The 25,604-nt window shown below is 45.9% G+C and overlaps 1 protein-coding gene across 1 annotated transcript; it reads right to left on the reverse strand.

The window, feature by feature from the left end:
- Nucleotides 1-8: 8 nt before the first annotated feature.
- LOC141272856 (gastrula zinc finger protein XlCGF66.1-like) lies at nucleotides 9-18,783 on the reverse strand. Its single transcript, XM_073684016.1, has 4 exons — nucleotides 18,705-18,783; nucleotides 1,087-1,234; nucleotides 233-412; nucleotides 9-149 (listed from the first exon to the last, which is right to left on the reverse strand). The coding sequence occupies exons 2-4, from the start codon at nucleotides 1,162-1,164 to the stop codon at nucleotides 9-11; spliced, it is 399 nt and encodes a 132-aa protein (XP_073540117.1). The 5' UTR covers nucleotides 1,165-1,234; nucleotides 18,705-18,783.
- Nucleotides 18,784-25,604: the final 6,821 nt, after the last annotated feature.

Consider the following 25,604-nt stretch of genomic DNA (forward strand, 5'->3'; position numbering starts at 1 on the left):
GTGTGGATTTAGTCCTGTCTATTACCTGGTGATGTGCGGGGCCGGTGCTCCTCCATCATCACCTCCTTGTACCGATCCTTGTGTCCTTCTAGATACTCCCACTCCTCCATGGAGAAATGGACGGTGACGTCCTGACACCTTATAGGAACCTGACACACAAAATGATACCGTCATCACCCAGAATCCTTCAGTGCCGTCCTGTATAATGTCCCAGCATTCCCAGCAGTATCACCTCTCCAGTCAGCAGCTCAATCATCTTGTGGGTGAGTTCTAGGATCTTCTGGTCATTGATGTCCTCATGTATCCAGGGGTGAGGTGGAGGCCCCGGGATTGGGCTCAGGGTTCCTCCCCGTCCTTCAGACACAGGGGCCTGGCAGTGATCACTAGAGGTCTTCTTCACTACTGTGTAATCCTGAGTGTGGAGACATTAATAATATCACTACAGACATTTCCAGAGTCCATCACCTCTCCGGTCATATCACCTGTTATTCCCATAGATAATGATGTCATGTGATGACATCACAACCTCTCACCTCTCCGGTCATATCACCTGTTATTTCCATAGATAATGATGTCATGTGATGATGACATCACAACCTCTCACCTCTCCGGTCATATCACCTGTTATTCCCATAGATAATGATGTCAGGTGATGATGACATCAGAACCTCTCACCTCTCCGGTCATATCACCTGTTATTCCCATAGATAATGATGTCATGTGATGACATCACAACCTCTCACCTCTCCGGTCATATCACCTGTTATTCCCATAGATAATGATGTCAGGTGATGATGACATCAGAACCTCTCACCTCTCTGGTCATATCACCTGTTATTCCCATAGATAATGATGTCATGTGATGAGATCAGAACCTCTCACCTCTCCGGTCATATCACCTGTTATTCCCATAGATAATGATGTCATGTGATGACATCAGAACCTCTCACCTCTCCGGTCATATCACCTGTTATTCCCATAGATAATGATGTCGTGTGATGACATCACAACCTCTCACCTCTCCGGTCATATCACCTGTTATTCCCATAGATAATGATGTCGTGTGATGACATCACAACCTCTCACCTCTCCAGTGAGATGGAAGATTATCTCCAGGGTGAGGTTTAATATCTTCTCCCCCATCTGGTCTCTGTCCTTATTCATCCTTGATGAGTCAATCGGGAAAGTAATTTCATATAGAATTTATTAGCAGAGGATCCTTTTTTGAAGGAACCTGAATAGAAAAAAGATGAGACGATATAAAAATGACACATGTTATGTCAGTTGGTCACATCTGTACATAATGGCTGCAGCCAATCACTTGGTGGAGTGCTGATATCAGTATGTACGAGACTGCGGAATACCATCAACGGCAACAATGGTCATATCACATACATAACAACGTCATTAAGTTATACTTAAACCACAATGACATCATTAATATCTTTCCGACGTATGACGTAGTTTCACGGAATACATCTTGTCCCAATCTCTGAAGCAGGCTCAGAAGCTGAGTCCGCATCTTTCCCGGCAGCTAATGACTGTGTTATTCAGCTATCATCTGCCTTTAATACCAGAGAGTGGAGCACAGTTCCGCTTGCAGCTGTTAACTCCTTTACTCCGCAGTCTATTTTCAGCTTTCTGACCGGGCCAAATGTTATTATTCTGACCACTGTCAGTTTATGTGGTAATAACTTTGGAAAGTTTCAACAAATCCCAGTGATTCTGAGATTGTTTTTGTGACATGTTGCACTTTATGTCAGTGGTAAATTTTGGTCAATATGATTTGTTTTATTTCTAGAACAAAATACAATTTTCAAACTTTGAATTTTTATGCCCTTGAACTAGTTATACCATTCAAATTAGTTAATAAATAACATTTATCACATGTTTAATCTCAAATCAGCATCATTTGAAACATATTTTTTTTTGTTAGGAAGTTAGAAGGATTAGAAGTTGATCAGCAATCAGCAAACACAATTTACAAAACCAATTTTTTTAGAGGCCACATCCATTTGAAGTGACTTTCAGAGGCCTATGTGACAGAAGAAAAACAAAAATGACACCATTTTAAAAACTGCACCCCTCAAGGTGCTCAAAACCACATTCAAGAAGTTTATTAACCTTTTAGGTGTGTCACAGGAATTAAAGCAATGTGGAAGGAAAAAATTAAAGTTTTACTTTCTCCCATAAAAAAAATTGCTTTAGCCCCAGAGTTTGCATTTTTAAAAGGTTAATAGGAGAAATGGAACATACAATTTAATGTGCAATTTTTCCTGAGTACACAGATACCCCATATAAGGTGGGAAACTACTGTTTGGGTGCACAGCAGGGCTGGGAAGGGAAGGAGCAACATTTGACTTTTGGAGCGCAAAAATTGGAATACATAGCGGATGCCATGTCGCATTAGAAGAGCCCCTGATGTGCCTAAATAGTGGAAACCCCCACAAGTGATGCTATTTTGGAAACTACACCCCTCAAGGAACTTATCTAGAGGTGTAGTAAGCACCTTGAAACCACAGGTGCTTCCCATAATTTTATAATGTTGAGCCATGAAAATTAAAAAAATACATTTTTCCTGTAAAAATGTTGTTTCAGCCTGAAATTTTTAATTTTCACAAGGGTAAAAGGAGAAAAAGGACTGTAAAAATCGTTGTTCAATTTCTCCTGAGCACACTGATACCCCATATGTGGCGTAAAAGTACTGTTTGGGCGCATGGCAGAGTTTAAAAGGGAAGGATCGCCAATTGAATTCTGCAGCGCAATTTTGGATGGAATAGGTGGCGGACGCTATGTCACATTTGAAAAGCCCCTGACATGGCAGAACAGCAGAAATCCACACAATTGACCACATTTTGGAAACTACACCTCTTGAGGAATTCATCTAGCGGTGTATTGAGCATTTTTAGCCCTCAGGCAATTCACAGAATTGTATAACATTGGGATGAGTCAATGGAAAATTACAATTTGTTCCACTAAAATGTTGCTTTGGCCCAAGTTTTCAATCTTCAAAAGGGATAATAAAAGATAATGCAATGTACAATTTGTTACACAATTCCTCTGGAGTACGCCAATACCCCATATGTGGTCAAAAACGACTTTTAAGGCACACTGCAAAGATCAGAAGGAAAGGCACCATATTAGAGTTCAGAATTTGCTGGAAAGGTTTGAGAGTGCTGTGAAAATGGAGAAGATGGCATAACACCTCTCTGAAGACCCCTATTGTTTTAAATATACTGTATTGTATGTTATCCTCTGGGATGCTGCAGCTCCTATTAGTCAAAAGTGACAGGGTTAATTGTATGGTCAGCCCATGGTTGGTAGGAGGATTGGGGAACTCTGTGTCAGTTCCTGTTTAGTTGTTAGTAAGAGAGACATGAGACATCCTCAGAAGAAGGTTATCATCACTGGGTGTGTGTGTAGTTGTGACCAGGAAAAGAAAGCAAGTTTCAGCAAGGGATCTTCAGTGGCAGCAGTGTTCTTCCTTAAGCAAGCAAGTCGAGGTGCCTACAGCAAGAGACATTTAGGCATGTCTTTAGTGTTGAGCAGACCTAAAAGCTGCCATCAGTGGGGCAGTGTCAGTTAGCCTGGGGCCCGTTTAGTAAGGTGACAGCCGGAGAAGCTCCCTTATGTTGTTCACAGGAAGTGTAGTTGGAGTGTAGAGGTCACAGTGAAACCTATCAACCCTTTGTGGCACTATACTGGGATGATTGAGGATCTCAGCTTAACCTGCAGTTCTACAGTAACGTACATTTCAAGTATTGTGTCGCCGTCCATAACCACCGTGAATATGCCTCTGCATTGTGCACAAGAAAACAGCAAGCTTATTTCCTGCTATCCTCTGTATATAAGTTTGATTGTCAGTAAAAAGGACTTCCCTTTTACAAGCTGATCTAGTTTCCTCATTGTAGGGTTAAAGGTCCGATGCCGCACAGATTGTGACAGAGCTGAACCTGAAGGTGTCTGCAGAACCAACACACACACACAGTCAGGACCCCGTTTTTATGTTGCGTGCGGGGCGCGAAAGACGAGTACCTCACCCACAGCTACCGCCCTGCGCCACGTTACAGTGCCATGTCACATTGGCAAAGCCACCGAGGTGCCAGGACAGCAGAACCCTCTATAAGTGACCCCATTTAACAAACGACAATTCTCAATGAATTCATCTAGGTGTGCAGTGATCATACTGACACCACATGTGCCTCACAGAGTTTTATACCATTGTGTGGTGAATAATGGATAATTATATTTTTATCTCTAAAATATTGTTTTAGCCTCAAGTTTTTATTTTTTATAAGGGCTAAAAGGAAGAAATGGACCTCTCAGTCTGTTGCAAAAATTTCTCCCTAGTGCGCCAATATGCTACATGTATTCGGGAACTACTTTCCAGCACAGTGGTAAGCCGAGGAGGGAAGGAGTCGACAGTATCACTGTGCTGGATTGGCCAGCAAACTCACCTGACCTTAACCACATAGAATCGGGGTATTGTCAGAGGAAGATGAGAGACCCCAGACCCAACAATGCAGACGAGCTGAAGGCTTCTATCAAAGCCACCTGAGCTTCCATAACACCTCAGCAGGGCCACAGGCTGATCCCTCCATGCCACATTGCCGCATTGATGCAGTAGTTGATGCAAAAGGAGCCCGACCAAGTATTGAGGCATTTACTGCACATACATTTCCAATTTTAAAATCATTTTTCAAGCTGTTGTTATAAAGTATTCTAATTTACTGAGACAATAACTTTTGTGTTTTCATTGGCTGTAAGCCCTAATCATCAACATTAACAGAAATAAACACTTGAAATAGATCCCTCTGTGTGTAATGACTCTATATAATAGATCCTTGTGTGTAATGACTCTATATAATAGATCCCTGTGTGTGTAATGACTCTACATAATAGATCCCTGTGTGTGTAATGGCTCTATATAATAGATCCCTGTGTGTGTAATGGCTCTATATAATAGATCCCTCTGTGTGTAATGACTCTATATAATAGATCCCTCTGTGTGTAATGACTCTATATAATAGATCCCTCTGTGTGTAATGACTCTATATAATAGATCCCTCTGTGTGTAATGACTCTATATAATAGATCCCTCTGTGTGTAATGGCTCTATATAATAGATCCCTCTGTGTGTAATGGCTCTATATAATAGATCCCTCTGTGTGTAATGACTCTATATAATAGATCCCTCTGTGTGTAATGACTCTATATAATAGATCCCTCTGTGTGTAATGACTCTATATAATAGATCCCTCTGTGTGTAATGACTCTATATAATAGATCCCTCTGTGTGTAATGGCTCTATATAATAGATCCCTCTGTGTGTAATGACTCTATATAACAGATCCCTCTGTGTGTAATGACTCTATATAATAGATCCCTCTGTGTGTAATGACTCTATATAATAGATCCCTCTGTGTGTAATGACTCTATATAATAGATCCCTCTGTGTGTAATGACTCTATATAATAGATCCCTCTGTGTGTAATGACTCTATATAATAGATCCCTCTGTGTGTAATGACTCTATATAATAGATCCCTCTGTGTGTAATGACTCTATATAATAGATCCCTCTGTGTGTAATGACTCTATATAATAGATCCCTCTGTGTGTAATGACTCTATAGAATATAGGAATTTCACTTTTTGTATTGAAGAACTGAAATAAATTAACTTTTTGGTGATATTCTAATTTAGTGAGAAGCACTTGTATATATACCAGGATGTGGCCATATATATGGTGATAGATTGACCCAAAGTGTTTCCTGTGTCTGTCTCTGAGAGCTTGAGGGATTCAAAGTCTGCGGCTGGTTTATTACTTCATAAGCCCGAAAACAAAATTAATATTTAATATTTAATGTTACAAGCCCCCTACATATAATACATTTGCACCCTTTAGTGCCTTTCAAATGGCACTAAATTATGTTTTTTTAGCCTTATTTAACCTATGAAATATAAAAATTATAAAAAAAAAAGACGTAAGGCTCCCCATATTTTTCAGAACCAGCCAAGGTCAAGCAGACAGCTGTGGGTTATTATCAGGCTGGGAAGGGCCTAGTTTGGTCTTCCACATATGTGGAAAAGGTGCTCGGGTCAGATGAGACCAAAGGAGAACTTTTTGGGATAAATGCAAAACGTTATGTGTGGTGGAAAACTAACACTGCACATCACCATGAAAACCCCATCCCCACCATCACATATAGTGATGGTGGTATCTAGTTGTATTGCAACTGTGTGCTTCTTTAGAGTCTTCTCTGGGGGGCTTGCACTTTTAATCCTCCCTCATAGTTTCTGCAGCATCTAGGAGGGAGGAGTGAAAGTGAACACCCCCATAGAATACTGTAAAGAAATGCCCAGTTGCACTAGAACCAGAGGTTACACATACTCCAATCTTCTTCATCCCACAACCCCAAACAGTTATTCAACACTTTAAACTGCCTCCTCGGCCCACCATTACCCTTTCCAACCTCCCTCATCTTTGCAGAAGATTTTGCCACACATTTCAAAAACAAATCAGGCAAGTCTTTACTAATCAACCACCACATTCCCTCCATATAACAGACCAATGCTCTTCCCCCCTAACCTTCCTCCTCACCATCACTTTTTCATCTCCCCAAATCACACCGCACCACTTGTGCACTTGATTTTCTCTTCACTTGGTGACAAAGACCTTGCCCTCTCCTGGATCTCCTCATATATCACTAACCACACATTTAGCGTCTCCCATTCCCATACTACCTTCTCATCCCACCCTCTCTCTGTTCTCTGTGTAGGGACCCCTAATGTTTTCCATCTATACATTCTGGCCTGGGACAACTTATAAAGTCCAGTACCATCTATGCGCTGATGATTTAGCTCCCAGGCCCAGACATCACCTCTCTGCTGTCCAGAATCCCAGAGTGTCTGTTTCCATATCCTCCATCTCCTCACGCTTTCTAAATTCAACGTGGACAAATCTGAACTCATCATCTTTCCTCCATCCCACTGAATTCCCCTACCTGATCTATTTATCACAAAAAATGGCATTTTGCTTTCCCCTGTAGCGAAAGTTTGCTGCCTTGGAGTAACCCTGACTGCCTTTTCTTTCAAAGAGCAAGTGACGACACAGGTTCTAATCTTAATTAGCTAGACATCTAGATTTGTTAGGCCAAGAGAAATACACTATTCTGTTTGTGTTGACTTTTGATTGTGTGTGTTTCTTTGGTGGATCAAGAAGGACAGACTAGTATTTGTATAACCCTGATTGTTGACTTCTTTTGGTCTATGAATAATTATGTATGTTACTATGCTAATTGTATTATATACCAAGTCAGCTAGTTGTTGATTTACAAGAGCAAGGGGATACCAACTATGTAAATTGATTAAATGCTCAGACAATGAGACCTGAGCCCTGCACCTGTCTCCCTGACCTGTGAATGATGACCTGACCCACAGAAAAATATAAAAATTGATTTCTATTGTGCTGCAAGGAGACTCAAAGATTCCGAGAGACTGTTCAGGACAGCAGTTTGGTAGCATGGCTCCATCCAGATAGACACAGATTTGGATTTTACAGGATTCCAGCCTAAGGGTACATGGCCCCGGCTGGAAGGATACAGATCTGCTCCACTGACCATCAGATAACCTATGGATACATTTGGGGAAACCAGGTTGGGACAATGAGGTCACCTGGTCCTATAGATATGTTATTTGGGGTTGCCAGATGGGACCCTCCAGTCGCTTGGAACCCATGGACCTCTCAGAGAAGCCAGGGTGGGGCCCTCCGGGTCTCCTGGCTTAGTACCTCAATGGACTGTCAGATTCCTAAGCTTGCCATTATCTCCTCTCTGTGGGGGCCAACCCAAAGCGGGGGCCACTGGTTGAGGTAGTTGGCCCTGGAAATCCCATAGTCGCAGCTGCTCTATTTGCGGCGGGCCAGCGGACGGGTGAGAATGTGTAATTTTGCACCATCTTGGGTATTTGCTGGGACTGTTCTATATGTTTATTCTCTGGTGGTTCAATAAAATATTTCCACACTGTTTTACCCTCCCCCTGTGTTGTCTAAATAGTATAACACCCACGGAAGACCCCGGGTCTTCACACAGCACATCCAAGCCCTTACCACCTCCTGCCGCCCTCAGCTCTAAAATATGTCCAGAATCCGTCCTTTCCTCAACCCTGAATCTACTCAAATGCTAGTGCCCTCATCTCCTGCCTCGACTATTGCAATATACTCCTCTGTGGCCTTCTTGCTAACACTCTGGCACCTCTCCAGTCTGTCCTTAACTCCACTACCCAACTTTTTCTCTCCTCTACTCCTCCGTTTCTCTGTAATAAGAAGCAATGAAATCCCTGAAGAGACCTTGCAGGATGTACCATTAACCCCTTTATCCCCAAGGGTGGTTTGCATGTTAATGACCAGGACAATTTTTACAGTTCTGACCACTGCCACTTTATGAGGTAATAACTCTGGAATGCTTTAACAGATCCCCCTGATTCTGAGACTGTTTCTTTGTGGCATATTGTACTTCATGATAGTGGTAAAATTTCTTCAATATGACTTGCGTTGTGAAAAAAATCGGAAATTTGGCAAAAATTTTGAAAATTTCGCAATTTTCAAACTTTGAATTTTCATGCCATTAAATCAGAGAGATATGTCACAAAAAATAGTTAATAAATAACTTACATCAGCACAATTTTAGAACCAAAATTTTTCTTTGTTAGAAAGGCTTAAAAGTTGACCAACGATCTTTCATTTTTGCAACAAAATTTACAAAACCATTTTTTTAGGGACCACATCACATTTGAAGTGACTTTGAGGGGTCTTTATGACAGAAAATATCCAAGAGTGACACCATTCTAAAAACTGCACCCCTCAAGGTTCTCAAAACCCCATTCAAGAAGTTTATTAACCCTTCAGGTGCTTCACAGGAATTTTGGGAATCTGGAAGAAAAAAATTAACATTTAACTTTTTTCACAAAAATGTTACTTTAGACCCAATTTTTTTATTTTTGCAAGGGTAACAGGAAAAAATGGACCCCAAAATTTGTTGTTCAATTTCTCCTGAGCACGCCAATACCCCATATGAGGGGGAAAACCACTGTTTGGGCGCACGGCATGGTTTGGAAGGGAAGGAGCGCCGTTTGATTTTTTTAATGTAAAATTTGATTGAATAATTAGCTGACACCATGTTGCATTTGGAGAGCCCCTGATGTGCCTAAAAAGTGGAAACCCCCCAGAAGTCACACCATTTTGGAAATTAGACCCCTCAGGGAACTTATCTAGATGTGTGGTGAGCACCTTGAACCCCCAGGTGCTTCACAGACGTTTATAACACTGAGCCGTAAAAAAAAAAAATTTCACATTTTTCCCACAAAAATCTTTTTTAGCCCCCAATTTTGCATTTTCATAAGGGAAAGAGGAGAAAATGAACCCCCCAAAAAAACAATTGTTCAATTTCTCCTGAGTACGCCGATATCCCATATGTGGGGAAAATACACTGTTTAGGCGCACGTCAGGGTTCAGAAGGGAAGGAGCCGTGTTTGGGGAGCCCCTGATGCGCCTAAATAGTGGAAACCACCCACAAGTGACCCCATTTTGGAAACTACACCCCTCAAGGATTTTATCAAGGGGTATAGTGAACATTTTGAACCCAGAGGTACGACACAGAATTTGATAACATTAGGTCATCATATTGAATAAGCTGTCATTAGTCTTGAGCATAAGTTGTCATTCGGTCTCTGGCAGTTTTCAAAGTGGCTTGTGGAAATATCCCGGAAATCCAGCACCAAATACCACACAGTAACTTCCCTTAGACAGTCGGATACTGACTGATGACCATGTTCTACCTATTGTGTTCCCCCTCATTTCCATATAGATTGTAAGCTTGCGAGCAGGGCCCTCAATCCTCCTGTAATTGTTGACATGTGATACATTGTATTGGTTATATTGTCTGTATATGTCTCTACTTAATTGTAAAGTGCTGCGGAATACGTTGGCGCTATATAAATAAAAAATATTATTATTATATATTATTGAGCGCAAGTGCTCACTACTTGAGTTTACATCGGGTACTCGGGTATGAGCCAAGGATCGCGGGTCCTCAAGTGACATGCCCGCCCCGCATGTTTCACGGTTACTAGACACCCAAAAAAATATGTGGGGATTGCTCGCGCATGGCAGGCAATCCCCACAATGTTTTTTTGGCTGTATAACAGCCACAAAACATATAGAGCAGAGACTCGAGCACCTGCGATACAATGCAAACTCAAGTAGCGAGCACTTGCGCTCAACACTAGTCGCCATATCGTCATCGTCTTTTTTTCTTTACTTTTGAAAAAATCCCAACCCTAACCCCAAACCTAATACAACCCCAACCCTAGCCCAGCCCTAACCCTAGCCCATCCCTAACCCTAGAGTTTATTTTTTACGCCTTTTCTTCTGCGGTATAAGTGATTAGATTACTTTATTCTTCAAGTCGGTGCGATTACAACGATACCAGATTCATATCGGATTTTTATGATTGACAGCTGTCATACACTAAAAAGCACTTTTTTTTGCAAACACTAGATTTTGCATCACCATATTTTGAGAGCTATAATTTTTCCATATTTCGACCGACAGAGTCATGAGACAGCTTATTTTTTGTGGGACAAGTTGATGTTTTTATTGGTGCCATTTTCGGGCACGTGACATTTTTTGATCGCTTTCTATTGCGATTTTTGGGAGGCTGAATGAACAAAAACCAACAATTCAGAAATTGTTTTGGTTTTTTTTTCATGCTGTTCCGCGTGTGGTAAAATTGATAAGGTAGCTTTATTCTTCGGGTCAGTACGTTTACAGCGCTACCACATTTATATATTTTTTTATATTTTGGCAGTTTTACACAATAAAAACTATTTTATAGAAAAAAATATTTTTTGCTTCGCTTTATTCTGGGAGCTATAACTTTTTTATTTTTCGGCTGATGGAGCTGTATGGCGGCTTGTTTTTTGCGGGACCAGATGACATTTTCAGCGGTACCATTTTTATTTACATTCGTCTTTTTGATCGCGTTTTATTCCATTTTTTGTTTGGCAGTGTGATGATAAAGCATTGTTTTTTTACTTCGTTTTTTTATTTTAGTTTTTTACCATGTTCACTAAAGGGGTTAACTAGTGCGACAGTGTTATAGGTCAGGTCATCCGGACGCAGCGATATCAAATATGTGTACTTTTATTGTTTTTTTTCAGAATATTTATTTATGGGTACAGTATGTGTTTATTTTGGGGGAATTATTATAATTATTTTTTTTATATATTTTTACAAAAAAAATTTTCTTCACTTTCTGGTACTTTTTTTACTTTTACACTATGTCCCACTATGGGACTTTCACTTTTTGCTGCCAGATCGCTTATATAGCATAGAGATGCAGCAGCAGCATCTCTATGCTATATAGCCTGTCAGCGCTGCATGCAGAAGGTACTTTGACCACATACTGCGCATGATCAAAGTAACTTCCTGCCTGCTGGTGACCCGAATGTCATCATGACGACATCGGGTCACCATGATGACATCGGGTCAGCATGACAACTACCGGGACCCGTCAGAGACAGCGCGGGACGCCGGAGAAGAGGTAAGTAAGCGGCGCTTACCTCCCCTTGCTCCCAGAATGCTGCGATCGACTTCAATCACAGTATTTCAGGGGTTAATGTGCTGGGAGCGGTGCAGGACCACTCCTAGCACATAGCACCGGATGTCAGCTATGACAATCAGCTGACACGCGGCGGCAATCGCCCCACACCGGTAGTGAGATCACATTGTGCGTAATAGTACGTACCTGGTCCAATTGCCCAGGGCACAGGGATGTACTATTACTGACAATGTCAGAAAGGTGTTAATAAGGAGAATCTGCAATCTGCTGGCCAGGCAAAATCAATTGGAACCAAACTGCAGCAGAAAAATTGCAGGGGGAGCGAGTTCTGGTGCCGGACCTGGTCTGGTGCCATGCATAACAGAATTTAGGGATATAGAAGCCCTGCGCGCCAAATCGTAGGGGGCTTTGGCGCTAAGAGAGTGTGTAAGGTGCCCCAGCAAGGTAGTCGTGGGCGAGCAGTAGCCCCCTCTCGCTCTGGCACCCTACAGACAATTCGTGTCCTCCCTCTGATGTGTGGTTGTGTATGTGGGGCTCTCCACTTGCTTCAAACCATCCGATCGTGGCTGTCTCCAGGCATTTCTCTTCTGGGACCAGGGCAGCAATAAATTCACGAGGTTCTTAACCATAACTTGGACTTTACTTGGGGAAGAGGAATATGTACAGTATTTACAGGCAGATATAATGGATAAGGCCCGATCGGTTATTATCTCTCTCACAGGCGCTGGCAACATCTTCAGCCCTGGTTCCCTCTTTAAGTGAAGCATCTCTGTGACTCTAATCTCTAGCCCAAGAGACTCTTCTGCAATACCAACAGTGTCCTGGATCTGATATCTCCCCCACGTCTTAGCCTGGAGTCCTATTTATCTTCCTCTGCTTCCTGCAGACTAGAAGTGCCCCAGGTCCTCGATACCTCTGTTGAGTTTCTCCGGCCGGCTAACAGGACTCTTGCGTAGGGAGACTTTTACACTGGTGATCCCACTGTCTGAGGGTATGGAGCTCCCGTCTACCCTAGCAGCCACCATATAGACAGGCTGCCTGTACAGTTCACTGTCCTGTCTCTTACTGAACATCACGTCCTGCTCCTGGAAACTAAGCAGAGATTTTCCTAATGTGCCCACCCTCTGTGGACTGTCATCACACAGCATTAACCCCGTCACTGTCTGTAACACTGCTAGCAGACTCAACCTGACATCTGCACCCAGGACAGTGGCATCTTGTGGCTGATTACAGGTACTGCAGCCCACAATGAATTATGCCAGGAACAAGTTCTATAACACTCAAGGCTTGATAAGGGCACTAAGTTACTCCCTCTACTCTACTGACTGGACCACTAAAACTAACCCCTTAGCTTGGCCTTCCAACAGTTCAGAGAGGTTTAACTACGGGAACACTTTCGTTAACTACTTCAGTGCCAAAGGAAAGCTATGTCCTTCCCTACTATTACAAGTGCAAGGTGCAGATGTGCACAGGAGAAGACGCTGCAGCCAGAGTGACAGGCCGCTGCATGAAGCGTGTGCCATCAGGGTGCTGGCTGCTTGCAGACAAGATCCAGACAATGCCCGGTGAGACTCAGAGCTCAGACTGCGACGGTCACGACCTGAACCAGCATCCTATGCTAGTCAAGCCTCGGAGACCAGACATTGCCTATCAGGAGCTGAGGACCAAGTCCTTTACGCCCCAAGCTCAAGAGACTTCCACCGGCGGTCAAGCCGAGAACACTCGTCAGGAGACTGCGCCAGGAGAGGCATGCCTGCGATCGCGGACACACAACGTGAAAGAACAGGGCCGTCACTTCCAGCTATAACCTACGGTACCAGGGTCGGCTGGGATTAGACAGCAAGTTGGGAGGCGCCAGTTGGTGTGTGGAAGGCTCAACGTGCTTTAATAGACTACGCCAGAGAGAGACTTGCGGCCTTGTGGGAAAACCCAGTGACCCCTGCTAGGCCAGAGCAACAGAAGGAACTTACGTGGTGACATCCATAAATACGTGTTAAAGGAACATTAACGTTATATAGTGAAAGACTTATGTAGCGTCGGCGTCTCTGCCTCCTGCCGGGCAAAGACGCCGATCCCCTCACCGCCACGGTCCCAGTCTGGCGTCCTCCAGTTCCCCTGCTGCTTCTGCCCGGGGTGCATGCCTGTGCAAGGTTGTTGTTTGTGTGCTAACACTCTCCTCAGCCCTCAGGTTCCCGTGCCCACCTGCCTGACCATCAGCCGTGCCCACCTGCCTGTCCATCAGCCGTGACCACCTGTTTGCCTACCCGCATCTCCTGCCTGTCTACCAGCCACGCTCATCTGCTGTGCCTGTCAGCTTCAGCCATCAGACAAGTGGGAGTCGCCTGCTCTCACACAAGGTCGGTCCCAGAGTGGCACCTGGTTCACGGAGTTGACTAAGCCGCCGTGTGGCCAGGGTCAGTCCCGGTGGGCACTTAATTACGCCCCTCTGGTCCCTCCTTCCATCATAGAATAGAGGTTCCACCACCCGAATCCATAACAACTTATAGTGAAATTCCAAGCTTATTGTTCTTCGTTTCATTGTTTATTTGCCTACTTACTAACACAAATTGTTCAGAGTTACTTTAAATTACTGTAAAATTACTACTGAATTTAAATAGAGTTTTATCGATCACTGAATGTCGTTGCATTGTGATATCTATGCGTTGCATCCAGACACCTGAATTACATCCAGGGCTGTGGAGTCGGAGTCCATATTGGTGGAGTCGGAGTTGGAATCAGAGTCGGTATAAAATGGACCGACTCCAACTCTTAAAATATATAATAAATTGGGTACAGTAGTTCAATGCATTTTGTGGGGAATATTTTTTTCATAAGAATTTGGGAAAGTTATGAAATGTCCTATAAATATCTGTCCTATTCCTGATCTCAGGGTCTAGACTTTTAGCTGAGATGAATCTGTGCTACAGTATATTTATCACTTAAACATGAGCCATGTATGAGGGAGTCGGAGTCGTGGAGTCGGTGTCATGGTAATTGAGGAGTCTGAGGTTTGGCTTACAGACTCCACAGCCCTGATTACATCTCCCCTGTCTAAACCCCTTCACTGACCCCAGTTCCCAATGTATGCAGTTCAAACTAAACTACTTACATTGACCTATAAAGCCACTGTCTCCTCAGCATATCTTCCCCTTTTCCCCATTAAAAATTAAGAAATAAAAAATAGTAAAAATACACATATTTGGTATCACTGTGTTCATAAAAGTCCCGCGATCAAAATATAAAATTATTAATCCGATCAGTAAACGGCGTAATGGGGGAAAAAAAGTTGAAATGGCAGGATTGTGTTTTTTTTGACAGCCAGAACAACAATAATAATAATATTTTTTTATTTATATAGCGCCAACATATTCCGCAGCACTTTACAATTAAGCGGGAACATGTACGGACAATAAATTCAATACAAGGCAAGACAGTTTAAACCAGGGGTCTCAAACACGCGGCCCGCGGGCCGCATGCGGCCCCTGAGGCTGCTTTATGCGGCCCGCAGGCACAGACCCCTTGACGATCCCGACCTGGTCCAGGAGGAGCCGCCGACAGCAGCGCTGAATTGCCACACAGAGACTGTTTCCCAGCACTGCATTTCCAATGCCAGCCGCTGGCCAATCAGAGGCCAGCAGCTGATATCTGCGTGTCGGCGCAGCGAGTATGACGTCATTGCCATATGCAGATGTCAGCTGCTGGCCTCTGATTGGCCGGCGGCTGACATTGAAAATGCTGTGCTGGGAGACGGTCTCTGTGCGGCAATGCAGCGCTGCTGTCGGCGGCTCCTCCTGGACCAGGTCGGGATCGTCAAGGGGTCGGACTCTGTGGTGCCTGCGGGCCACATCTGCAGGAAGGACGCCGAGGGAACGGAGGACAGGTGAGAATCATCTTTTTTTTTTTCTATTTTATGTGTGTGAAGAACAACACAGGGGGCACATAGCCACAAGAGGGGACCTGGATGGGGCACATAGCCACAAGAGGGGACCTGGATGGGGCACATAGCCACAAGAGGGGACCTGGATGGGGCACATAGCCACAAGAGGGGACCTGGAAAGGGGCACATAGCCACAAGAGGGGACCTGGATGGGGCACATAGCCACAGGATGGGGACCTGGATGGGGCACAGAGCCTCAAGATGTGGACCTGGATGGGGCACATAGCCTCAAGATGTGGACCTGGATGGGGCACAGAGCCACAAGATGGGGACCTGGATGGGGCACAGAGCCACAAGATGGGGACCTGGATGGGGCACAGAGCCACAAGATGGGGACCTGGATGGGGCACAGAGCCACAAGATGGGGACCTGGATGGGGCACAGAGCCACAAGATGGGGACCTGGATGGGGCACAGAGCCACAAGATGGGGACCTGGATGGGGCACATAGCCACAAGATGGGGACCTGGATGGGGAACATTGCCACAGGATGGGGACCTGGATGGGGCACATAGCCCCAAGATGGGGACCTGGATGAGGCACATTAGTACAAGATGGGCGCCAGGATGGGGAACGTTGCCACAGGATGGGGACCTGGATGGGGCACATAGCCACAAGATGGGGACCTGGATGGGGCACAGAGCCACAAGATGGGGACCTGGATGGGGCACAGAGCCACAAGATGGGGACCAGAGCCACAAGATGGGGACCAGAGCCACAAGATGGGGACCTGGATGGGGAACATTGCCACAGGATGGGGACCTGGATGGGGCACATAGCCCCAAGATGGGGACCTGGATGAGGCACATTAGTACAAGATGGGCGCCAGGATGGGGAACGTTGCCACAGGATGGGGACCTGGATGGGGCACATAGCCACAGGATGGGAACCTGGATGGGGCACATTAGTACAAGATGGGGACTTGGATGGGGAACATTACTACAAGATGTTTTCCATTATTACTATATGATGCTAATTGTAAGACAATATTACTATATGTGGCCAATTGGGGGAAATAAAATTGTAAAAAAAAATAAAAAATAAAATAAAGCATGAAAAAATATTGGGCACTAAAAATGCTGTTTTATATGTAAACTAAAGTAAACACAAAAAAGTGCACGTTTATTATCGCCACATCCATAACGACCCAAGCCATAAAAAAATAAACACGGCAAAAATGTTCAAAAGGTGTATACAAAAAAAATGGTATCACTAAAAATGTCACATTGAACAAAGACGGCCCCCCAAATTCAAATTTTTTCCATGTGCGGCCCATATACCCAGCCGAGTTTGAGACCCCTGGTTTAAACAGTTACATTAGGAGTGAGGGTCCGGCTGCTCGCTGCTTACATTCTACAAGGAAATAGGGGGGGGGGGGGACAACACAATAGGTGAAAAGTGCTTGTTATTTCAGGTCTGGCAATTATAATAAGTCGGGATTATCATATAAAGCTGTATGATCCGGTCATCAGCCTGTATGTTCAAGTGCAATACTCAAGTACCGAGTGCAGTTATCTTGTGCATGGAGGGTGTGGAGACAGATGAGGAGTAGGGAGCAGACTCTGAATAATATTTAGGAGGGAACAGGGGAAAGTTCGTTTAATGAGTAGCTGAGGTGGTAGGCTTTTTTAAAGAGATGGGTTTTTAAAGCGCGCTTGAAGACATGGGGGCTAGGCATCAGTCGGATCGTCTGGGGTAGAGCATTCCAGAGAACTAGCGCAGCATGAGAAAAGTCTTGGAGCCGGAGGTGCGAGGTTCGGATTATGGGGGATGTTAGTCTTAGGTCATTTGTAGAACGGAGGGCACATGTAGGGCGATAGGCAGAGATGAGCGAGGAGATATAAGGTGGTGCAAAACTGTGGAGAGCTTTGTGGGTGAGAGCAATGAGTTTATATTGGACCCTGTAGCGGATGGGCAAACAGTGTAAAGACTGGCACAAGATGGAGGCATCGGTGAAGCGGCTGGACAGAAATACGACCCTGGCTGCCGCATTCAGGACGGATTGTAGAGGAGAAAGTTTGGTAAGAGGGAGACCGATCAGAAGAGAGTTGCAGTAGTTCAGACGAGAGTGAATAGGAGCGACAGTCAGAGTTTTAGCAGTTACAAAGGTGAGAAAAGGTCGGATTCTGGAGATATTTTTAAGATTCAGGTGACAAGAGCGGGTGATCGGATATAGGGAGTGAAGGAAAGTTGTGTGTCACATATGACCCCGAGGCAACACAAGAAAATGTAATAAGAGGCGATCAAAACATCGAGTCTGCCCCAAAGTGATATCAATAAAAGCATCGACTCAGGGGGCAAAAAACAAGCCGAAATCATTATGGTTCCTGGAAATTGGCGACGCCAGCATCTTTTTTTTTTTTTTACAAATTTGTGAATTTTTTTAAATTACTTAAATAAAACCTCTTTATTTAAGAGTTTGGTGTCTGCGCACTCGTACTGACCTGGAGAATCATATTACCGGGTCAGTTTTACCATATAGAGAACATGGTAACTAAAAAAATAAAATAAAAATAAACAATTTTCACTATCTCACAACAGTTAGGATTTTTGTTTCCCGCTTTCCAGCGCATCACATGATAATACGGATGGAGAAGTTCAAAAGTACAACTCGTCCCGCAAAAAACAATCCCCCGTATGGTTATAGGGACGGAAAGATAACAAAGTTCTGGCTCTGGGAAGAAGGGGAGGAAAAAACAAAACTACCCAAGTTTATTTGCTCTGGCGGTGATTGTCCTGTCCTGGAGAATCAGATTTCAGGTCACTTTTACTGCACAATGAAAGCTGTAAGAAAAAAACACAGAAAACAATGGAGGAATTGTTTGGGGGGACGGGGGTCACATTTTCACTGTATTTAGTATTTTTCTCCCATTTTCCAGCACATTCATGGTAAAATGGACGATGCAAATCAAATGTCCAACACGTCCCGCAAAAAAAGCAAAACCTTATACAGCGATGTGGACGGAAAAATACAAAAGATACGGAAGAAGAGGAGGAAAGACTGAGAGGAGCGAAGACAAAGATTGTCATGTCAGGAAGGGGTTAAAAGCTACAACTTATTCCGCAAAGAAAACCTTCACCGTCTTTCAGCCCAAAACCGGCCCCAAAGGGGTTAATGAGCCGGAGCTGAGGAGACACACACGCACATACCTCCACCTGCAGAGCCAGCACCGCTGTGTGCTGACAGGACCTGTGTGACGTCACCGTCATGTGATCAGTCACATGGGGGGAGGAGTCACATGATGTCACTCATGGTCAGAACTTTCTCTGACGATTTAAGTTCCAAACTTTTTTCTGGATTCAGTTAGTCATCTATACAGTTTATCGCGGTTGTTGGTGCATTATGGTGATTATATAACACTACAAAAAAGCATTTAACAATTTCCTGGGTAACATTTCTCCCCCATACACTATTCTGTGATCTCGGGTACATTTTTTTTTTTTCAAATTCAAAATTTTCTTGAACTTTTTAACATACAGGGAAAAACAAAATACTGATTAACAATTAGAGACGCGGTCACCAGAACTTTTAGAAGACCCAATGTGGAGAAATAATATATAACATGAAATTGTGAGAGTCCTCTACTCCCCGACCAAACAGATTTTAAGGGGAAAAGATCCTGGGAACAGGATAGGACTGAGGAGAGGATCTAAAGGAAATACCGCATAAGTCAGGCAGATATAAACAAACCTAAGAGGATGAAAAGAGGAATAGGTTAGAAGATGGAAAAAGAACAATAGTAAGAGGGGGTCATAAACAGATCAAACTGCGTGAAGATTAACAGTCAGGAGAGGTGCAGCGCTTTAGTAGAAGGATATATTATTAAGAGCGGTGGCTTCCAATGGATCTATATAGAAGAGAGGCTAAAAAGGAGTCCCAATGGAACCACTTGGTGGCTATTTTATTCCTCTCTTCCTGGGAATGTGTGATTAGTAATTCCATGTGTTGGGCTCTTCCAATTTCTGTAAACCATTCTTCAAAAGATGGAACTTCGGTGGTTTTCCAGTGATGGGGGACGATTGTTTTTGCTGCTTGGAACAAGTGTCTCAGGAGTGATTTTTTAAAACTAGTTCCCGACATGAGGAACATATGTAGCACCCTGAGGATTCGGCTGCTACAGGGGTATTACACCTCAAGCCAGAGGTGTGGTATTCCACTCCCGGGTAAGGATGGAGTGTGGAACTGAGCTCAGTTAGCTGCATGCACTACACACATCCCATTTCCGAGGGACAGACCGATGGTACTCCCACTAGAGAAATGTGCAGGTACGACAGTGTCTGTTCCTGGCTGGAGTGGGAGGGGGGTGGAACATCCCAGTAGTGTAGGGGCAGATAGGGGGAGCAGTCTGGGTAATGCTAGGAGCTCATTGGGTGCTGGTCACCTGGGCTCACACATAGAGGGAGTATATAAGGTGGGCACCATCTTAGGACAGGGTCTTTGTAGAGTGAGTCAGTCTGTCAGAGTGTAACCTGAGGAGCAGAGCAGAGAAGCTCAGCCAGAAGGGCTGACAGGGAGTTGTGGTTCCGGCTGGGCCCAGCTCCAAGGCCAAGAGAGAGAGAGGAGTCTGAAGGACCCAGAGAAAACAAGAGGGAACTCCAAGAACCCAAAATTAGATCAGAGGGTGAAGAGTTGGCACCTAGGGTACCGGATCCCAAGCTGGCAGAGAGAAAAGCACACCTTAGCCAGAGACCGGAGGTCGTGGGCAGGATCTGCCACGACCCTCACCACATCCACCAGGAAGGCAGACCAAGTATAGGGTCAGGGAACCCAGAGGAGGTGTACCCACCAAGAGACCCGAGGGAGCCGGACATAGGTGGACCCCTGGTGAGAACGGCCAGAAGAGAGGGAAAGTCAGACAGGAGCTCAGGACCACGCTCCAGAACTGCCTGGGGGTTAGCCGAGTCCAGGACCTGGTGGACGCAGCACGGCTCGGGTGGTCGCTTCAGGCCAGAGTGACCATAAGAACACCCGTAAGTAAAAACCCCTGAACTGCACAGCCCGACTCTGAGTCTTCTTGCTGATTCATCCTGCACCTTCACAACCACCATCCTCTACATCTGACCCCCTGAGGCTATACCCCTCCCGTTGGGGGTTATACTACCAAAGCTGCACACATACCAACAGCCTCAGCGGACCCTGCTGCAGCGGCGGCCTTTTGACCGCAAATCAACGGGTGGCGTAGTCGACACAAAGAACTCTAATAACATCTGTAGGACTGCCACACACTGAGTTTGACACCCTGGGCACGGACCGGGTCACAGCCACTCGGAGACTACAACCCCCATCAGATCCGGCTCCGGGTATCCCCCTAACAACATGGCCCAGGGGGCGCGTCACATACATAGAAAAAATTGCTTCTGGTTTGTTAGGAATATTTATACCAGTAACTTCCCAAATTATCCTGGAAACATCTTTCCAAAACGCTACCAAAGCTCCGCAGGACCACCATATATGAAGTAAAGTGCCCTCACATGCCCCGCAACGCCAACATATGTTTGAGGTGTCTAGGAACCACTTGTGTAGAAGCGATGGACCCTGGTACCACCTGGAGACAATCTTGTAATTTGTCTCTTGGGCTTTGGTTGCAATGAGCAATTTATGGGAAAGATGAAAGCATCTATACCATTGATTGTTTGACAATTTTAGATGTAGCTCCGTTTACCAGGCTCCACAAAAGTAACAGAGACATTCTTGGTCAGTGGTTGAAAATAGTTTATATAAGATTGAAATTGTGTGTTGCACATTTGTTGAGGAGATGCATAGCTTTTCAAATGTGGATAGGGGTCGGGCCGAGTCTTACTTGTTTGGTATAGATCAATAGAAGTGTTGTAATTGAATATATTCAAAATTAGAACGCAGTGTGGGGGGATCTTCACGAAGAATGGATTTGAAGGGTAGAAGAAGGCCTTGAAGAGCAATCTGGTAAAGGTGTAAGGTGTCCCAGCGAGGTAGTCATGGGTGAGCTGTAGCCTCTGGCACCCTACAGACAATACATGTCCTCCCTCTGGTGTGTGGCTGTATATGTGGTGCTCTCCATTTACTTCAGACCATCCGATAGCGGCTGTGTCCAGGCAATTCTCTTCTGCGGCCAGGGCAGAAATAAATTCAGAGGACACCAGGTTCTTAACCATAACTTGGACTTTACTTGGGGAAGAGGAATATGTACAATATTTACAGGCATATATAATGGATAAGGCCCAACAGGTTATCATCTCCCTCACAGGCGCTAGCAACTTCTTCAGCCCTGGTTCCCTCTTTAAGTGTGACTCTAATCTCTAGCCCAAGAGAATCTTCTTCAATACCAACAGTGTATCCAGATCCTATATCTCCCCACGTCTTAGCCTGGAGTCCTATCTTCCTCTGCTACCTGCAGACTAGAAGAGCCCCAGGTCCTCAATACCTCCATTGAGTTTCTCCGGCCACCTAACAGGACTTGCGTAGGGAGATCTTCACACTGGAGATCCCACTGTCTGTTGCTACGGAGCTCCCGTCTACCCTAGCAGCCCTAGCAGCCACCATATACTTAGGCTGCCTGTATGGTTCTCTGTCCCAACTATCACTGACTCTTCACTTCCTGCTTCTGCAAACTAAGCAGAGATTTTCCTAATCTGCCCACCCTCTGTGGGCTGTCTCACACACCACTAACCCCATCACTGTCTGCAATACTGCTGGCAGACCCAACGTGGCATCTGCACCCGGGAAAGTGGCATCTTCTGGCTGGTTACCAAAACTACAGCCCACAAGGAATTATATCAGAAACAGGCTTTATAAACACTCGGTGTTTGATCATGGTACTAAGTTCCCCCTTTACTCTACTGACTGGACCACTGCAGCTAACCCCTTAGCTTGGCCTAACAACAGTTCAGAGAGGTCTAACTCCGGGAACATTCTCTTTTAACTATATCAGCGCCAAAGGAAGGCTACGTCCTTCCCCACTATTACAAAGGAATTGTTTTTTTTTAACTATTTAAAATTGAACTAGAGGAGGTACCTGATGGAAATCCAGGATTATCTGTAATGGGGAAAGGGGGCCAGAAGGGTCAACCAAAGGATTCTGGGGGCGAGAAGTATATAGAATTTTGAGAGCATGACTCATACTAAAAGATAACGGGATGTCTTTACGACGGGGGACATAAGACCAGATCCATGGAAGGGCGGGAATCGAGAGGGGACAGGAGTCCTGAGGAATGGTAGCCCAGCACTTAGAAGGTGATCCAAAAACCAGATCCAGAATTCAGGAATGAGCAACTGCTAAGAAATATCTGTGCCACCTGTGTCCTTAGCTCTGGTTAACGTACTGAATCTGATCCTAGGACGGCTCGAGGACCACAAAAAATGATTGAGAGCACGTTGGGTTTTTTTCCAAAAAGGAGAGGGAATATAAATTGGGATGGTTTGGAAATGTTATAACGACCTTGAAAGAATTGTCATTTTATAGTGTTTATCCTGCCAAGCCATGAGAACTCAGCATGGTTCCATGAAGCCAAATATCTATCCAATCTAGACAAAAATGAATGAAAATGTTAATCTCTTGCTGGCAGCCTTTTGTTAGTGGTCAGCTGATGTTTGTTGGTGCCACTCCCACCTCCCTTTAAATAGCCACATGATCCATCAGCTGACCACGGGTTATAGTTCATTCTATGCTGACCTCTTTGAAGAAGCCAGTCTCTGTAGAAGCTGTGGTGTTTATTGCTATTGCAGGGGTGAAGTTTTCTGTTGGAGAGATAAGTGTATTTTATGTTATCTTCCCATTGTTTGTCTTTCCTTCATTGTGTTGTCATATTGTAGTGGTGAGACTGGTGTCTCGCTGGCCTGCGCAATAGATAGGTTAAGTGTAGCATCGGCGTCTCTGCCCCTTGGTAGAAAGAGACGCCGTCCCTCTCACCTCACCGCTCCTGGCGCGGCGTCCTCCAGTGCTTCTCTCCCCACTGCTTCCGGCACGCGCTCCTTCCCTGGCAGTGTGCTTAGGGCGCGCGCATGCGTTCCCCCTCTCTTAAAGGGACCGTGCGCGCCGTCCTAAGGAGTCCCCGGCCAATTGCCGGAGGACCTCCCATATATAAGGCACCTCCTCCAAAATGGAGGTGCCCCAGCAAAGTTCTTTGCACTGTGTCTGATCTTTGCTTCAGCCCTCAGGTCCCGCTGCTAGCCTGACTCCTCGTCCTGCCTGCCAGCCTGTTCTCTGCCCGTTACCTGCCGAGCCTGCCAGCCTGCTCACCTGGAGCGCTCACCTGTTACCTGCCATGGCTGTCTGTCCGCTCACCTGGGAGCACCCACCTGTTATCTGCTGTGTCCGTCAGCCCGCTCACCTGAGAGCGCCCACCAGTTACCTGCCAGTTACCTGCCTCGTCTGTCTGCCCACTCACCTGGGAGCGCCCACCAGTTACCTGCCAGTTACCTGCCTCGTCTGTCTGCCCGCTCACCTGGGAGCACTCGCCTGTTACCTGCTGTGTCCGTCAGCCCGCTCACCTGGGAGCGCCCACCAGTTACCTGCCAGTTACCTGCCTCGTCTGCCTACCCGCTCACCTGGGAGCGCCCACCAGTTACCTACCAATTACCTGCCTCGTCTGTCTGCCCGCTTACCTGGGAGCACCCGCCTGTTTCCTGCCAGCCTGCCTGGAGACCCTGCCGTCACTTGCTGTGACCACCTTCCTGGTAAACCTAAAGACTGCTACTTGCCCAGCTTTCTCGAACTGTGACCACCTGTCGGCTACCAGAGACTTCCGCCCGCTTGCCGTGTCCATCCGCCAAACCGGTCTGTCCCAGCCATCTGACTCGTGGGAGCCACCTGCTCTCTTACAAGGTCGTCCCCAGAGTAGCACCTGGTCCCTCAGCCCGGATACTCCCTAGTCACGATGTCGTTTGCTGCCGTACGACCAGGGTCGGTTCGGGTGGATACTTAGTCACGCCCCTCTGGGTCCCTCCTTGCACCTCGGCACAGAGGTTCTGACGCGCCCCCTGGGCCTAGTGTGGACGTGTGTGGGTTACCCGGAGCCGGGTCTCTGGGGGTTGTAGTCTCCATGGCGGCGACCCGGTCCTGTGGCTCAGGGTGGTCAGGCCGATGGCAGTCTTTTAGGGGGTTTTAGGTTAATTGTCCGACTACGCCACCCGTGGATTGCGGTCAGGGTGTACCGCCGCTGCGAGGCAGTCCGCTGAGGCTGGTGTGGTGTGCGCAGCAAAAGATGGGATAACTCCCCACGGGAGGAGTATGGCCTCAGGGCAGGGAATGTGGATGATGGGAGTGATGGTGCGTGGGCGTCCCAGCACTAGTAGTGCTGGTGCGGCGATGAGCAGGAACGACTCAGAGTTTTTGCAGTGCAGTTCAGGGTCTTTACTGGTGATATTAAGACATACCCTCCCGGGAGTACTGGCTAGCATAAGGGGCCTGGTCAGTCTGCGAGCAAACAGGAGTTCCCCTGGCCAGGTGGAGTTGTAGGCCTCCCCGTCTATCTGCACTCTTTCTGGCTACCTTGCTGTAAGCGGGTAGAAGTAGCCCACGTCCCTGAGTATACCGTGTGGTGCTCACCCGTATGGCTGGTGACTTGGGGCCTTCTGTTAGCCTCCGCTCCTGGATGGCGGTGCTGGTCCCTTCCTTGTGACTGAGCCTCCGGGCTTCTATGGCCAGAGGGCCTGGAATCCCCTGCCAGCTGGTTTCTGCTGCTGGGTGGATATCAGTCCCCACAGCCTCGGACTCCGGTGTCCGGTTATCAGATTCTTCTGCCAGGGCGAGCTATATCTCTGCTTAGCTTCCAGCCCCTGGTCTTCTGCTCCTAGCTCCTACAGAGCTCCTTGCTGACACTTTCCCTGTGTCTGGAACTGTCTCCAGGCTCTGACTCAACTCACTAATCCTGCCCCAGACCCAGTTTATAAGGGCAGATTCCTCCCCTCCCAGGTCTGGGCAGGAAGTGTTGCATGATTAAGGGCTCCTGACCAGAGAAACCTCCCACCTGTTCTCAGACGTAATATTTCTATTACTGTGGCAACCAGACCCCTGGGGTGCCACATTCCCCCCTAGTAAATTTTAGTACCACGGGACTAAACACATTTTTAAG

Source organism: Phyllobates terribilis, unplaced genomic scaffold, assembly GCF_046119375.1.
Source record: "Phyllobates terribilis strain yellow unplaced genomic scaffold, ASM4611937v1 Scaffold_1__5_contigs__length_1240528914, whole genome shotgun sequence".
In the NCBI taxonomy this organism is placed as follows: Eukaryota; Metazoa; Chordata; class Amphibia; order Anura; family Dendrobatidae; genus Phyllobates; species Phyllobates terribilis.